This window comes from Epinephelus moara, chromosome 8 (assembly GCF_006386435.1).
Source record: "Epinephelus moara isolate mb chromosome 8, YSFRI_EMoa_1.0, whole genome shotgun sequence".
Classification (NCBI taxonomy): Eukaryota; Metazoa; Chordata; class Actinopteri; order Perciformes; family Serranidae; genus Epinephelus; species Epinephelus moara.
Window position 1 is genome coordinate 12,428,578 of NC_065513.1, and position 15,525 is coordinate 12,444,102.

At 42.1% G+C, this 15,525-nt stretch overlaps 1 protein-coding gene across 2 annotated transcripts in view; it reads right to left on the reverse strand.

Annotated features, from left to right (window-relative positions):
• LOC126394510 (leucine-rich repeat transmembrane neuronal protein 4) overlaps positions 1-12,602 on the reverse strand; it is a 52,311-nt gene extending 39,709 nt beyond the window's left edge. Inside the window, exons 1-2 of one of the 2 annotated variants that reach the window (XM_050051350.1) lie at positions 12,545-12,602; positions 10,523-12,063 (exon numbers count right to left, since the gene is read on the reverse strand). In XM_050051350.1, the coding sequence (XP_049907307.1) occupies positions 10,523-12,063; positions 12,545-12,596 (1,593 nt within the window). In that variant the 5' untranslated portion in view covers positions 12,597-12,602. Of the gene's footprint in view, positions 1-10,473; positions 12,064-12,544 lie in introns of both variants that reach the window. The other variant, XM_050051351.1, reaches the window with a different exon arrangement.
• Between the last annotated feature and the right edge of the window lie 2,923 nt (positions 12,603-15,525).

Below are 15,525 nucleotides of genomic sequence, written 5' to 3' on the forward strand. Positions count from 1 at the left end.
AGACGTTGTAGCTACGTGATGAAGGGGTTTTAGTTTCCGGGGAAATCACAATACTATTCTCGAGGTAGACTTCAACATTACATCAAAATCCTTCCCGACGGAAAAAAAGATAAAAGAAACTGTCCTGTCTTTGTGCGGAGGAGGAGGGTGGAGATACAAATTGCAGTCCACCAACTTACTGGGACACGCTGTAATGTGCCAAGTCAACACTTCATTCTCTTTTAAGGATCACTTTCAAGTTCTTTTGCAGTGAATGAAAGTGACACAGTCGGCAGAACTACAGCATCTCAGTCAAATTAACTTAATAACCCTAATTAAATGAATCATAATAAAATGAAGGGCTAAATAGGCAGTAACTGCTTCAAGCTGAGATGAAAAATTAACGTGGCTGCTGTGACCATAAAACAGCATAAAATGTTATGTCTAATATTTTCGTGTTATATTATTCATTCTGTCCGCGGTGGCCCGACTTTTCATACACTGCTAGATAAGCTGTCAAATCCCATTAAAGCAAAAGTATCACTGATTGAGTGAGCAGAAGCTTAAACTGAGGGAATCCAGGGCATGTGATTACTGATGGATAGATATGGCATAATAATAGGACACTCAATATGGGATTCAGATTTTTGAGAAGTTATTAGAAATTTAGAGATTTCTGCACATACTTTTTTTCAGGGGAAACACTGGTCCAGACTCCACGAGAATTGAAATAGTTCTTTTGTTCCTCGGCTGTAACTCAGACTGAAGACTTAATGGAAAAATCCTCTCTTGGATACACTTACACTCTTATGTATTATCAATCTGTGGTGCTCACTGCATGCCAGAAGTGATTTAGCATTGAGGTGACATAAATTATTTTTTGGGTACCCAACTTCCTTCAACTTGCCACACCTGCTTCGGCTTCAGTTAGCGATTTCCTGCATTTCCCTAAATGCCATTCGACAACTGCCAGAGAAGTGAGGGAAAGCTTGTTGCATTGGGCCATATGTGTCTGCACAAAGTGTGTAGCAAACAGAGGTAGCATATAGCGAGGGTCAAAAGAGTCCCACCCCTGACTCAAACCACAGCATATCACGAGGCTGCATTGCATTGTGGTCTGTTGAGGCTGCTGTCAGCAGAGAAATTGGTTTCTGTGCCTCTTCTATAATACATTTCTCTTTTATGATGGGGTGTTGAATGCCAGTGTAAAATTGTGAGCCAATCCTTCAGTGTGTGTGACACCAAAACTAGATGTTCAACCCTGAAGTTATAGCCAACTGGAAATGCTGCAGTGGATGAGACATTATGCGCTGAAACAATAAACTCAGTCCAGGAAACAAGGTACATCCCCAAATTGCACATTCAAATTGCTTGATAAGGTAGTTCCTTTAAGGCATTTGTATTAATTGCTCAGATAAGACTGGAAATTGACGATTTAAGACTTTAGACTTCTTTTTTTTTTTTTTAGACTACCTTCCCGAGGAAAAAAAAAACAATGATTGTCCTCCCAAGAAAAACAGCAGCATCACTTGTTTCAACAAATGCCCCAAAACAACACTCGGCTGTAGGAATTATGACTTGTCTGTTGGGAGCAACGATGAAAATAGTGTTACGTTGTTATAGTGCCACAAACTCAGGCAGGAGGTTGAAGAGGTTGTCTGTGTCTGTAGAAATTCAGATTTTAGCACATCACTGTTCCTGTTTCCTACCGACAGTCAGTGTTAGTTTCTTGAAAACCATGATCCTTATGATTCCCCAACCATGAAGTCGTTATTATTGTAACCATGAGAATTAATGGAATTAGAATTTTTAGAGTAATTTGTGGCAGTTTTGGAAGGCACTGATGTTGCCCTGACAAGGACATCAGGAAATGATCACAGCCTATGTGTCGTTCAGGGGAGCAATTACAAACAACACATTTTTGTCATTTGATTTAGAAGACTTGTTTCATTTAGCCATGCCAGTGGCATGACTCAGTGGATAGCTTTGTCTGTCGATTGATCAGTTTGGACTTAAGTATCTCAACACCTATGGATTGCCATGAAATTGTGTGCAGACATTCATAGTCCCCAGATGATGAATCCTACTAATGCTGGTGATCTCCTGACTTTTCCTTCCATTCTACGGTTTACAACTTAATATTCGCAAAATGAATGACATTCACACCAGCCTCAGCCATACTTGCCAACTTTGAGACCTCAAAAATAGGCAGGATTTCTAAACCAAAGTGACAGTCGAGGGGGTCCTGGGAGCATTTTCCTACATTCTGGTGACTTTTAAGAAATGAAAATAACAAAATAATATGTACACTGCATCAGCATTTTTATATTAAATACATTTAAATTGGTTTTGATTTTGATTAATTCCTCTTGTACTCTTGCAGACTACCACAAAGAAGGAGGGAGGCCAGGCTGTAGGCTTGGCCTGTGTCAGGGACTCACAGCCGGCTGTCCTCCCTGGCCCACACACCCCGGGGTCATGGATGCCTAAGCGAGGCAGACGTTCACGGTCTCTGGAAGACAGCTGGGTACCCTGTTGTGGTGGGGTTGGTCCCCCCCGACCCCTGAGTGTTCCGTTGGACTTAGGCACGTGTAACATGGTCAGCATGTAAATGAGGTGTCCACCAGCAGCCACGCCCAACTCATGCAGGCCCGACGGGGGCCCCTCTCCGGAACGGGAGGATCGGAGAAGGAGGAAGGAGGGAGAGAGGGGAAAGCCCCAACTGGGAGGAAATAGTAGACTTAAAGCTTTGGCATATACACGCTGTAAAACAGGTTGTGATAATGAGAAGGAAAAAAAGGTGTGAAAATATGCTAATTGGGAGATTATGGGAGAATTGTGACCCTGGGAGGAAACCAGGAGAGGGCAATGAAAAACTGGAGGCTCCCGGAAAAATCTGGAGGGTTGGCAAGTATGGCTCCAGCTGTATTTTGTGTCCAGTGCTAATTAGCAAACGTTAGCATGCTAACACGCTAAACTAAGATGGTGAACATAGTAAACAGCTGTGTGTCAGTACAGATTCACAGGGCTGCTTGCATGGCTGTGTTGTAGTTGCTTAGCACTTGTTTTCGGTAACGCATCCAGTTAATTACTGACATCAAGCGTCTTCACTAACTGGAATTTGAGATTTTTACCACCAGACAGGGTTTCCACCAAACATACTTCTATTAAACTCAAAATTGGTTTTAGCTGATTCACCATTGCCTGAACAAAATGGCCTTGAACACGAAAAAGAAGAGAAGTTTAATATTCCATTAAATATTCATCATGGTTTATGTGTGGCTGCAGGAGGGGAGGACCACTGGAGATTGTGTGATGGGAGAGGATGTATTAGTTTGATTTATCTCAGTGGTCTTTTTCATTTTTACTCAAATTAGTTTGGGAAAAATGAGTCCTCTACTTCCATTTTAAAATTCCCAGAGGTCCTTGTTACATTATTTTGTAAACTAAAGTCCCGGCATGCATGGACCCTGTTTTGTTTGTGGCAAACAAGTTCATTTGATCTTGGGCTTAAGTGAAAGACCAGGTTATTGTGTTATATCAAGTGCATTATTGGAGTTAATGATGTTGTCAATCAATGCTGACCTCAATTTAAAATGGAGGTTTGGAGGTCACCAAAGCGATGACTTTCATTTCTGTTTTTTTCTCCGCAGCAAAATGTTCTCTCAGTGATCTACCTGCGACTATGATTTGTCTGGCTTTAGGCTTCCTGCAAGAGCCTGTAATGATCAGTCAGAGACACAAACAGCGGTTCGTTGTATATGTTCTGTAAATAAGTCTAACCCAGAGTGAAATTCAATATTGCCTGTGTTGAAGCGTGGAGGAAGAACATCATATTTTCTGCCTGTGCCAGATTAAGCTATTAGCAGGCTGGGCCATGTTCTATTAGTACATCATAATGAGAATAATAAAATCGTGAAAACATCTATTGAATGAAAGAGGAGATGCTAAGATTAATTATTATGAAACAACAGAATTGCCATATTCATTTAAACAAGCCATGTTGGATTAGAGGCTATAATTGCACAGATCTTGTGTTGCCTCTCTCTGCTGCTAGGCTTGTTAAATGTATTCCACCTCCTCACCAGAGCAGACATCACACCTCCAAGAGGAACATCTGCCAAAAGTCAGAATCATACATATCGCAGAGTATGTTTGTTTGGGGGAGATCTCACCCCACGCACAGAGCAACCTGAGAGGCGCTTAACACCACAGATAGGTCTGAGGTCTGACTATGTGCATTTGTGCTAATGAATCCCACTGCAGCGTTTTAACTCAGCATGAAGTCACAGCCTTGGCTGGAACTAAAAGGGATGCTGTCTGAATTCAGTTATGTGTGTTTTAGATAGATTTTATACTAAAAGTCTGCCATTGGCACGTCTAGAGGCTGGTATATAGTTAGTATAGAGTCTTTATTAAGTCATTAAACGCTGTATGAGCTGACCTTTCGTTCAAGAAGTAGTTAGCCATTTTGGGAAACAAGCATTTTTGCTTTTTTGCCGAGGATTAGAAGAAACGACTGGTACAGCTTTTGTCTGTATGCTAAATATGAAGCTACTGCCGCTTAGCTTAGCATAAAGACTGGAAACATGCCTCCTTCCTGGTGTCCCATTTTGATATTTAAGGTTGCCATGCAAGAAATAGTCCGACCAAGAAATAGTCTGGCACATAGCGCCCTACATCACAGGCATGTTGCTCTTAAGGTTCATTTATTCTCATATAGCTACGCTAATTTCAAATGTGACCGTCATGGCCCTCCTATTTCCATGCTTCCTTAACGTTGCCATAGATACATCACCAGATGGCACTAAAGGGCAGGGTCAAAAGTCTTGACAACAGTAAACATGGTGATGGTGGAGGAGGTCATAATAGTGTACCTTTTAATGGAGGCAGCTTTGTAGATGGTGGTGATCTGGGAGCAGATTAAATATACTGCGACATGTGGACAGAGAATTCTTCTCACCATATAACCAATATGTTATATTTGGTCATTTTTAAAATATATTCATTGTGTCCTCAAATTGTATCTCACTTGAAATTCCCCCATGATCTCCACTCTTTTTGTGCTTATCTGTAAGCTTTCAGAAATCATGCACAAATACAGATGAAAGGAATTTACTGTAGAGGATTTTGTTTCCTTCGGACAGAGCTAGGCTAGCTCTTTATCCCTGTTTCCAGTCTTTTTGCTAAGCTAAGCTAACTGGCTGCTCATTGTAGCTTCACATTTACTGCATAGACATGAGCATGGTATCAAACTTCTGTCAGTCGCACCCTTGGCAAAAATGCGAATAAGTGTGTTTCACAAATTGTCGAACTATTCATTTCAACATCTACAATATGAATTATATTTTTGTCTTATATATTTATATATTATTATTATATTTGCTGCCCTGAGCAATTCATTTGGCTTGTTTGTAGAAAAAACTGAATAATAAACATACACTGGAGAAAAAAAAAAAAGCAATGCCACTGCTACGGGCACGTACATCACATGCTCTGTGCGACGTTTTTTGCGCAGCAAAGCTATCGTGCTTAGGGTACTCAAATGGCCAGCAGTGGCCCCGAAAAAAGTCACATTTCGTTATGTGACCAACAGGTCCCAATGTAAAAAACACTGCCAAGCAGTGATAGTGCACTAAAATCTATTACAATGACTTACTTACATCACCACTGCTGACAAGTGATACATGACACTAAAAAATGATGTTTTGTAAGAGCCATTACAGCCAATTCACTTAAAAGGCTGTTTCTCCCTGCATTTTGCTGCAGTTGAGTTTGAATCGAGTCAAGTTGACCAAAGCCCATTTCTCACAAAATCATCAGGTATGATAAAAGCTAAGTAGTCTACTTCTGTGGACCCATAGATCATTGCCATCCAGTCTTGCAGTTACAGTAATTTCCCATTCCACCAAACAAGAAGAGGACCAAGAAAAATGAGGATTAATGGCAAAAGATTTGCTTTTTTATGGAATAACCAAAAACGCAAATGATGTGTCATTTATCATACAGTATGTGTGTTACCTTTCATCACAGCATGTGTTGTATTATCATAAATAACAACAGTACATGTTGTCCCACAGCATACGTACAGACTGATGTGTCCGAAAATGACGCATCCTTTTTTAGAGGCTGTTCTACTCCTGTGGCTAACCTTTATTTGGCAAGTGAGCCACAAATATTGAAAGCTGTCAAAGTCCCTTCATATGAAGGAAGCCTGCCTTCTGTGCATTTACGCACAGATGAAGTGCAAGCTGCCATCTTGGCAAGAAGAGACAGTGTATTTTCATCGCTCATCATCTTTGTTTCTTATTCGTGACATTTTAAAGACAGGGCTCATATTCTGGAGCCTAAAAATTAAACAAATGTTTGTTGAATAAAATGTACCCACAGCTGCAGGATCTGTAATAAGCAAACACCAGATAGATCCATAGGAGCCATTAGTTTTGAATATAACCAGGAGGTGGATGCGGGGTGCCACTTTACTGAGTGCAAATGCGGGGAAAAATGAGAACAACTTGATGCATGATTACAGCCTGTGCTGGCCTAAATTGTTACTTTAAATGCTAGTTTGAGCATCAGAGTGTTAACACTACAATGCGCCTGACCCTGTCAGCTCGAAAAAATTAGTGAAGTTGAAAATTGTAATTATTTTTAGTCTAGTCGTTCAGACAACATTTGTATCAGTCAGATAGATGCACCAGCAGTGGCCCACCCACCTTTCTCTTCACTTCCTCTGCTCTCTCACAGCCCACTTTAATTATCTGTGAGCAGGAGGATCCCCTCACCTTATTAATGCTTGCAAATTCTGCCCAAGTACAAGAATCGCCTTTGGCTGAGATGGTGGGAATTTTCACCTTAATATTTTCTCAACTAACTTTGCAGGGGGATGATCCGTGGGTGGACGTCAACCACTGCAGCTGCTCTGTGAGCACAGAAGTGGATGGCATTCAAGGGAGAGAGGGCTTTTTTTAATAATGTGCCACAGGAAGACCATGGAACCGCACAGTTCAAAGTGTTCATCGAAATTCACACTCGCAGAGTTCAGTTTGCAGTGTCGAAGCCAACCTGCTGAGCTGTGCTGGAGGAAATCTATAGAAACAAATTTACTTCAAGTCTGTTGGTCTGGGCATGTGCAGAAGATAACAGGCTTCAATTACAAAGCTCTTTCTTCTAATTGAAAATGCAGCTAATAGCTTAAGTGCTTGCTATCTGGGATAGCTAAAATAATGTGCAGGGGGCTCACTGGGTTGGGGCATTTAGAGTATGCTTCTGACATTTAGACTCTGGAGCAGCCTTTTTTCCAGATATACAGTATCTTCATCACTTTCATCTTTCCTGACACTCTCTGCTGTGTGCCATTCAATAAAACTGAAAAAGCCTCCTCATATATCAGGAGAGATTGTGCTGCATTGCCTGTATTGTGATGCTAATAGCCCTAGACACTATCGCTGCACATCATGGGCTTCTTGTACTGCGACCTCCGCTGAATTCTGATGCAAGTTATGTGGCCAATAAACATGATACTGTATTGGATCAAGTAATGTAGCCGTTTGAAACAGATTGAAAGTGTAAATGCACCACTGCAACTTAGGGCCCTGACACACCAAACTGACATCAAAGAACTAGCAGCAACAAAGGCCAACTGTTGCATTGCCTCATGTCAACTGTGTGCCAAAAAGTTGCACTTGAACTAACTGCAAAGACTACAGCCAACGGCCAACAAGCATACAGTATATGCTCTGCACCTGCATGAAGAAGAAATAACTCTCCATGCCAGCAGGCGATGGAAGTCTGTCATCATCATTCAAAATGGGAAACCAGAAGACTGACAGGACGGATCATAGATTTATGATAATACCTAGATACCTGATGCCAAAATTCGGAATTGCTCATCTGGCGCATATACCAAAAAAAAGTTTTTAGCTTCCGGGTTTACTTCTGTTGTATGTGGCCCACTGAATATGTGCAGTAGTGTTTCTCCCGCTGGCCCCGCCCATGAGTTCCCGCTCGGCTCATAGACTTTACATTGTGATGATGTCACAGATCTTTAAATTACTTTTGTCAGCATGGAACTTCCATGGATCAAAAATTCACAATAGAAAATGTCATAATTGACCTTGTTTGCAGTTCATGGTGTCCTGTCAACATCTCTTTCATAATAATGGCCTATGGATATAATGCTTTTTGGGCTGCAGGACATTTTTTTGCTGCAATATTGTGAGAAAAATTTGCCTTGTGCTAGCAAACAATAACACAAACCATTAAGAATTGTTCTTGCTAAAGAGCTCAGTAGCTAAAACAATGTTCTTACCCCATATAACAAGTTAGTTTCCATCTCTTGGCTTTAACCATTTGTTTGCTTTCCTGACTTTAGTTTCTCTTCTTGCACTGATCTGAACTGCCAGTCAGAGTGATGCCATTCACCGACGGGCTCAGTCATCTCTGGCACCAATTCAACATGCTGAATAGGCTAGAAAATAAAGCCAACAAGGGCTGACAAGGGCCACCTAGTGCCAACGGCGTGGGACACGCTGCAAAAACTGGGGTGACAGACGCTCACTGACGGCCCGACAATGACCAATGGCAGACCGTTGGCTAGGTGTGTCAGTGTGCTTGAACAGCGGCAGATCTTCCAATAGGTTACACAGATAGCTGCCTAGGGCACTACCCTGTGCCCCCCATCAACCAGTCACCCACCATTTTTTTTTTGTTTTGTTCTACGTGTGCCACTGCACTTAAACATACATACAAATCTGGTTGTGTTTTGGAAAGTCCCCTGCTCTACTCTGTGTCCTTACTTTGCATTGCAGTGTTTGGCACAAAAGTAACAGACACACACACATACAGGGGGAAAAAAAATTCCATTACATTTTTAACAACTAAGGCTGCTCCCTTGAGCTGCAGAGGGCAAGGAATAACAAAGCTGAGGGAAGTCTCGGCTCCTTACCTCTGATGGGCTATTAGTTATTCTAGCTAGCAGAAGCCCCATTAGGTCTGCCATTTAATGCTCCCATGCCACATTCTCACATGAAAGCTACAAGATTGATGAGCCGACCATCTCACCTCAAGCTTCTTTTGCGTTTGAGAAATGCTCGCCCGCTGATAATCTGACAAAGAGCTGATTTAGCTACCTGTGTACCCCGTCGTATGTGACATTACTGAAAACAATGAAAGATATTTGAGTCGGCCTCTCCGGTGACTTCGGCAAAGGACACAACAAGAGTGTAAGTGGTGCTACAGTGCAATCCACTGACTTAAAACATATTATGAAATGATTTATAGGGTCCACGTGGCATATAGGAAATGAGCTGTGTGCAAGTGTGAGATAAAACTTTGTCCCTGAGCAGCGCTGACAGATACAACAGAGAAGAAAGATGTCTCCTGGACTTAACAGCATGTCTGGTGAATCCGACAAAAGGTGCCGCTAAGATTCCAGTGACATGACGTCTTTCCCAATACAACACGTCTTGTTAATCACACTTAGCCATACTGCCAAATAAAAAAAAAGATGCTGGACAAAGGAAGAGTGATGCATAGCATTAGGGAAAAAAGGACTACACGGGCAAAAAAGTGCCTCATTAAGCATGAGCAAATTGATTAGTCTTTCTGTCAAGGCTTTCTGTCTCAATCCCTCTGTGCCGTACACTGGTTCAGAGTCAGCCATGTGAAGAAGTCTGGCTTTAGGATGAGAATTTCAATTTAAACTTTTTGGACAAAACTTTGTAGCCGAATAGATTCTTTATCTTTCCAAGATTAAACAAAAGTAGCATAATGAAGTTTGTTACTGCAGCAGTACACTAAAGCCAGACAGAAATCGAGCCCAAATGCATAATTTATCTTTTTATTTGGCTGCAGGCCTTTATAGTGTTCTCCAGCCTGCGGTGACTGTTTGAACTTTGCAAATTAAACTCCTGAGTAAAATCTTAAGTACATGATTGCTGGAGGCAGAAAAAGGAAAATGAGATATATGATCAGCTGGTATGATAGTAAATATTTACATATTTAATACAGCAGAAAACAAATATCAAAACTCACACCGCTTGTGTATTTGCTACCACAGCTGTAGTAGCAAACGCACAGGATAGGAGAGGACCACCTGCACAGTGACTTGATCTAATCATTTTTTGTCATTCCTTTCTGGACAGCAAGCCATTTGTGAATAAATAATAGGCTCTCTGATAATACATAGATTCATCAATGAGCTCTTTTATGTCAAGAATGAAAGATGAACCTACTTTGTGCATAATGCATCTTACTGCATGCAAGTTCTCCGGGGAGAGGAGCTGCCACTGCAGTTTCTGCTAATGGGAATCATATTTTAGCAATGAAACTGTATGATTCAGAACAACAGCTGGGTAATCATATGGAACTGAACAAACCCAGCATATTGTACGACAAGTCACCATGCACCGACCTTTGCTTCCTTATCCCAAAACAGACAAAAGCAGAGGAGAAAAAAAGGTACTTTTCTCCGCGGATTGTTAGAAAATTTACCTCTCATGCCTCGCAGTGGAAATGGATTTTTGGAGGGCAACGGTCATACCTCGCATTCCCTGGAGCCTGAGATGGTGTATGTGTAAGGTCCTGTCCCATTAACCAGCACATCCATAGTCTCTGAGTGTGAAGGCTTGTAGTCCACATAGTACTCTTGCAGTGGTGAATTAAGGGAGCGCTCTGTCTCCCGTGACTTTTTCTGGCGCTTTTTAACCGCCGAGCGCTGCTGAAGCTGTTTGATGCTGCTGGGATAGCGCTTCCATGAGACGTAGATTACCAGTAGAATTATAGCCACAGATAAGAGGAGGGCCACGCTACCTGCTATGATCTTGTGGAAGGACACATACTCAGTGTCTGGCAAGGGGATGGTGGGGGAGGCCTCGGAGGGAGTAGGGGAGGCTGTTCTGTTCCAGATCAGCTTCTTATCCACCACAGATTGTGTAGGGAGAGGCAGAAGCTCGGGTTGAAAAGCAGAAGTGAGGGGCGATGTCGTTGAGGGCACGGGGGCCGGTGTCGCTGTGCAGATGTTGTAAGTCTCCACCACGTCAGTCACTTTCTCTCCTTGTGCCTCTTTGGGTCCTGCACAGATCATCGTGGACTCCTTGTTACCTTTAAAGGCTTTGAGCCAGGCCACCAGGGGACATATGTTGGGATTACAGTACCACAAATTACCAGCCAAACTGATGGTGGTGAGTGAGATCCAAGCCTCCACTGCCTGCTGAGACACATTGCTGAGCTTGTTGGAGTCCAGGTTAAGAGTCTGCAGATTAGGGAGGCATTGAAATGTGCTCGGATCCAACACTTGGAGCTCATTTCCCGAGAGGTCCAGCTTTTGCAAGGAGGTCCACATCCACGGCAGGCCCTGGGTCAGCAGTTTGATACGGTTCCACTGCAAATAGAGTGCCCGCAGGTTAGTCAGGCGGGGGAAATGGGCAAAGTTTATCTTTGAGAACTGGTTGTGCTCCAGATGAAGCTCGATGAGCTTGAGGAGTCCTGCAAAAGCATTACGCGTGAGGCTCCGTAGCCTGTTGTAGCCAATATCAAGAAACTCCAGGTTGCGACAGTCAAGGAAAACTCGCATCGGGACCGTTTTAAGGGAGTTTGACCTCAAGTGCAAACTGAGTAGTTTCCGCAGACCCACAAACTGATTAGGCTGGAGAACCTGCAGTTTATTGTAGGAAAGGTCTAGATTACGTAAATTCGGAACGTCATGAAAAGTGTTGTTTTTCAGCAGTGTGATCTTATTCGAGCTCAGAATTAGTTCTTTGAGCCTCCGTATCCCATGGAAAGCCTGGCCGTCCACAGCATTAATGTAATTGTGGTCGAGGTAGAGCCAAACCAGTTGACTCAGGCCTGCAAATTGGTGGGCTCTGAGGTTCACAAGGCTGTTGTAACGCAGGGAGAGGCCCTGTGTGCCCACAGAAACGTTGCTTGGAACATCACGGAAGGCGTTGGATTCGCAGTATATTATTTTCCCATCACATCTACAGCTCTGGGGGCAGGGACGCTCACGGACACCACTCGGAGCAGCAAGCAGCCAGGCGGGCACCACCACTGTGAATACAAGCCATCGGAAAAGCACTAGAAGTCCTGCAGACACACAGAAAAGTGATAGACTTAAAAGCATAAAACATACAAATGAGAAGCAATATACAGCTGAGAAGAGAACAAAACAGAATTATAATTAAATGAAATTGAATCAGGGCACATTATAACCCACACTGTGTTCTGAAGCATTTGTTAACAGAGGGGGTTATTTGCAGCCTGCTTCATTTGCATCCCTGTGTTCATGGCAGATCTAGACACACACTTCCATTCATTATCACAGTCAAAGTCATGTTCTTGAGACACTGAAAGGAGACTGATAACCACATGCATCAGGCATAATCCGTCAAATAGTTGTTGATAGAAAAACCTCCTTCAGATCCCCCAGCCTGCAGTCATCACTCACAAACCGCGGGGGGCAAAGACACCAGCAACATGAGCTTTAAGTGAATTGTAATTAGGAAAATGACTAAAGACTTTGCGCAGAAATGCAGACCATAAGTACCTTGCGGAACAGTGTACATACCCATATTTGCGCGGTGTCGGCTCCTCCTCATGGTTAGGGCTCTCTGTTGCATGCGTCCCAGGTCCACATGTTAGACGCACTTGGCGTTTTGTCCAAATAGTTGGACACGCACCCAGGACGCCTGTCTGCACGGGAAATATACGCACTTTGCGCCGCAGCCGGATCCGCTTTGCGCACAGCCGCACACCTGTCGGAGATGTGAGTAGCTCCAAAAGGTGCGCATCAACCTCTGTCTGTAGTTTCCTACGTTACCGCACAACATCAGCTTGATAATGCATATTTCGGACCGCCACCTTACAAAGCCCTTGGATGGACGCACTCAAGCTTGTAGCCTCATGAGAATGACACTGTTGAGCGCGTGCTTTAGGGAGGCGAGAAAATACATTTTAAACACCGAGTCGCCAATTGTTAAATCTAGGTTAAGTGACAGAAAAGACACCGGAAACCAGGCAATGAGAAATTTGACAGGATTAAACTGAAGTCCGAACCCGACAAGTTGGATGTATCCAGAATCAGATGTGGACAGCGGAGGGAAAAGGCGCAGTCTGCTGTGGATTAGACCCGTTGACCGTGGCATCAAGAATAAATCAGTTGTATAGCAACAGGAATGATGTTGGTGTAGGATTATACTGAGCTCACTGGTGCTCGTTTCAGGACTTGAGATGCCCTCTTCTGGTCACTGAGTGACTCTCCGCAGCCCACACCAAAGTAGACTTCATTGTCCTCGTGAACAGAGCCTGCATACTAATTACAGCAGAGGAATGGGATGTCTGTTTGCTCTGCATTTAGATATTTTTGAAGATGTACAGCCGGTCAAACGCCTCTGAGCAGCCTATAAATGAGCATTTTTGCAACACGCTTATTGCAAGCTTCAATACAAAATAAAAAAAAAAAATATATATATATATAAAATTACTGAGAAATGGTTGTAACTTTTATGACCTAAATTTTGATTACAGGCACACATGACAGCTGAAGCATCAAAAATAGAAGTACTCATTATGCAGAATGGCCCAATTTAATGTTATATATTATACATATTTAGTAAATATATGATGTAATATTACTGACGCATTAACATTTAAGAAGCTTTTGGATGCTGAAGCTGGTTGTTGTACTGCTGATATATCTTTAATGTCTGCCTTTATTGGGTTGTGTCATCTGTAAGAATACATATTTTAGAAGTTCATGTAAAATCTAAAACTGCAACTGTGTTAAATACATGTACATGACTTAAAAAATACAATCTTTTTCTTCAAAATGCACGTAAAATGTAAATATTCAAGTAAAGTACAAGCACCTCAAACAGGATGAGTTTAATTACTTTACATTTAGTTATTCCCTTCACTGTAATTAAGTCAAATTAGGCATCCGTATGCTGTTGTGGTGCCACCTGCCTATAGTTCAATGCATTTTATATCATATAGCCTGCAGGCTGCCTGACACTGTATCAGCAGTAAAGCCTGTGTTAATTATGATTACAATGCCTGTCTCCAAAGGTGCAGTGCTGGCAAGAGTTGTAGCTACTAATGCCCCCCACTAACTTCAGAACCCCCAGAGAGGTTTTACTCTGGATGTGAGGAACTATTGGCCAACTCTCAGATGTTAATATGACCCTTAATTAGTGTTTCATTGGCAGGTGGGCCTATAATGAAAAGGTCAGCTATGCCTGGTTTGTGTTGCCATAGAACACAGTAGCAAGCAAGAGGAATAATGTACATTGTCCTCTACAGGACCATATGGATCCACATGTTGGCCACTTCCAATAAAACATTTATTAATCTAGGATAAATATTGTTTTCTTAGATTTTCTGACTTTGGGTATTTACAATGAGCACATTGTTTGAGATCTAACCAGAGAGACTAAAACAGTAGCCCTATTAGAGAAACTTTTGAGTGGCAGTGTAGGTTCAGCACGCAGAGGAAAACAACAGATGGGTTGCAAAGACATTTATTTGGTTTTAAATGTCATTTCTTAACCCATGCCAAAAAAGAAAACAAAGTTAAGAAAGCTCAGCGGGTGCTTTTCACAACTCATTTCTGCGTATTGACACTGAAATGCGTCACAAGTAAACAGAGGGTGCTCTCAAGGCCTCATAATGGGACTTTGAGTCAGGGTCAAAGTCATCACTTCTAATGGGTCCCTCTGCCCTCGTACTTAATGAGTAGCGTAATTACCGGTGATGGACATTAATGAACTCAAATAGCAGATAGTTTGTGACAAAGAAATCGGTGGAAACAAAAATAAAACTGATGCATCCAGCACTTCAGCAGCAGTCACTGATTTAATTTCCATTTTTAGATCAATTAGCTAACTGGAGTTGAAGGACAGGGCATGAACCCCCACACACACACACACACACACTCTCTCACATACATACACACATATACCAAAGTGGCTTGATGAATGGCAAATGCATTACCCAATACGCTGTGCACAGGTTTGAATGTAGCATGTCCCTCAGTGCACCTGCATGAATGTGGTCTGATGATGCTTGTGAACTGAGCATGATTAGCAAGATTAAGATAAAAGAGAAATACAAAATACATTGATTAGACTTAAACTAAAACATGTCACAGAGCATAGTGGCATGTTTGGTGCAACTTTTTAGTGAGTCTTAGTAGCTCTTCCATAAAGACTTCCATCAGTCAACCTTCTCAATTTTAAGTTCATAATTATATAATTGCATCATTAACTCACATTGTCCTTTAAGGGACATAAATTATTATTTTCCAACAGTATCTTTATTGATTTTAACAACAATAAACAAGGACATACACATACACACATCCAGTATGTACATATACATCCACAGACACGTAAAATAAAAAGACAGAATAAAATGTCGGTACAACCGCTGAATGTTAAACACACATATAGTCCACCTCATCCCCTCCGCCAAAAGTCTGAAATGAAAATAAATAAATGATGAAATGGGAAGAAAACATATATATATATATATATAGAGAGAGAGAGAGAG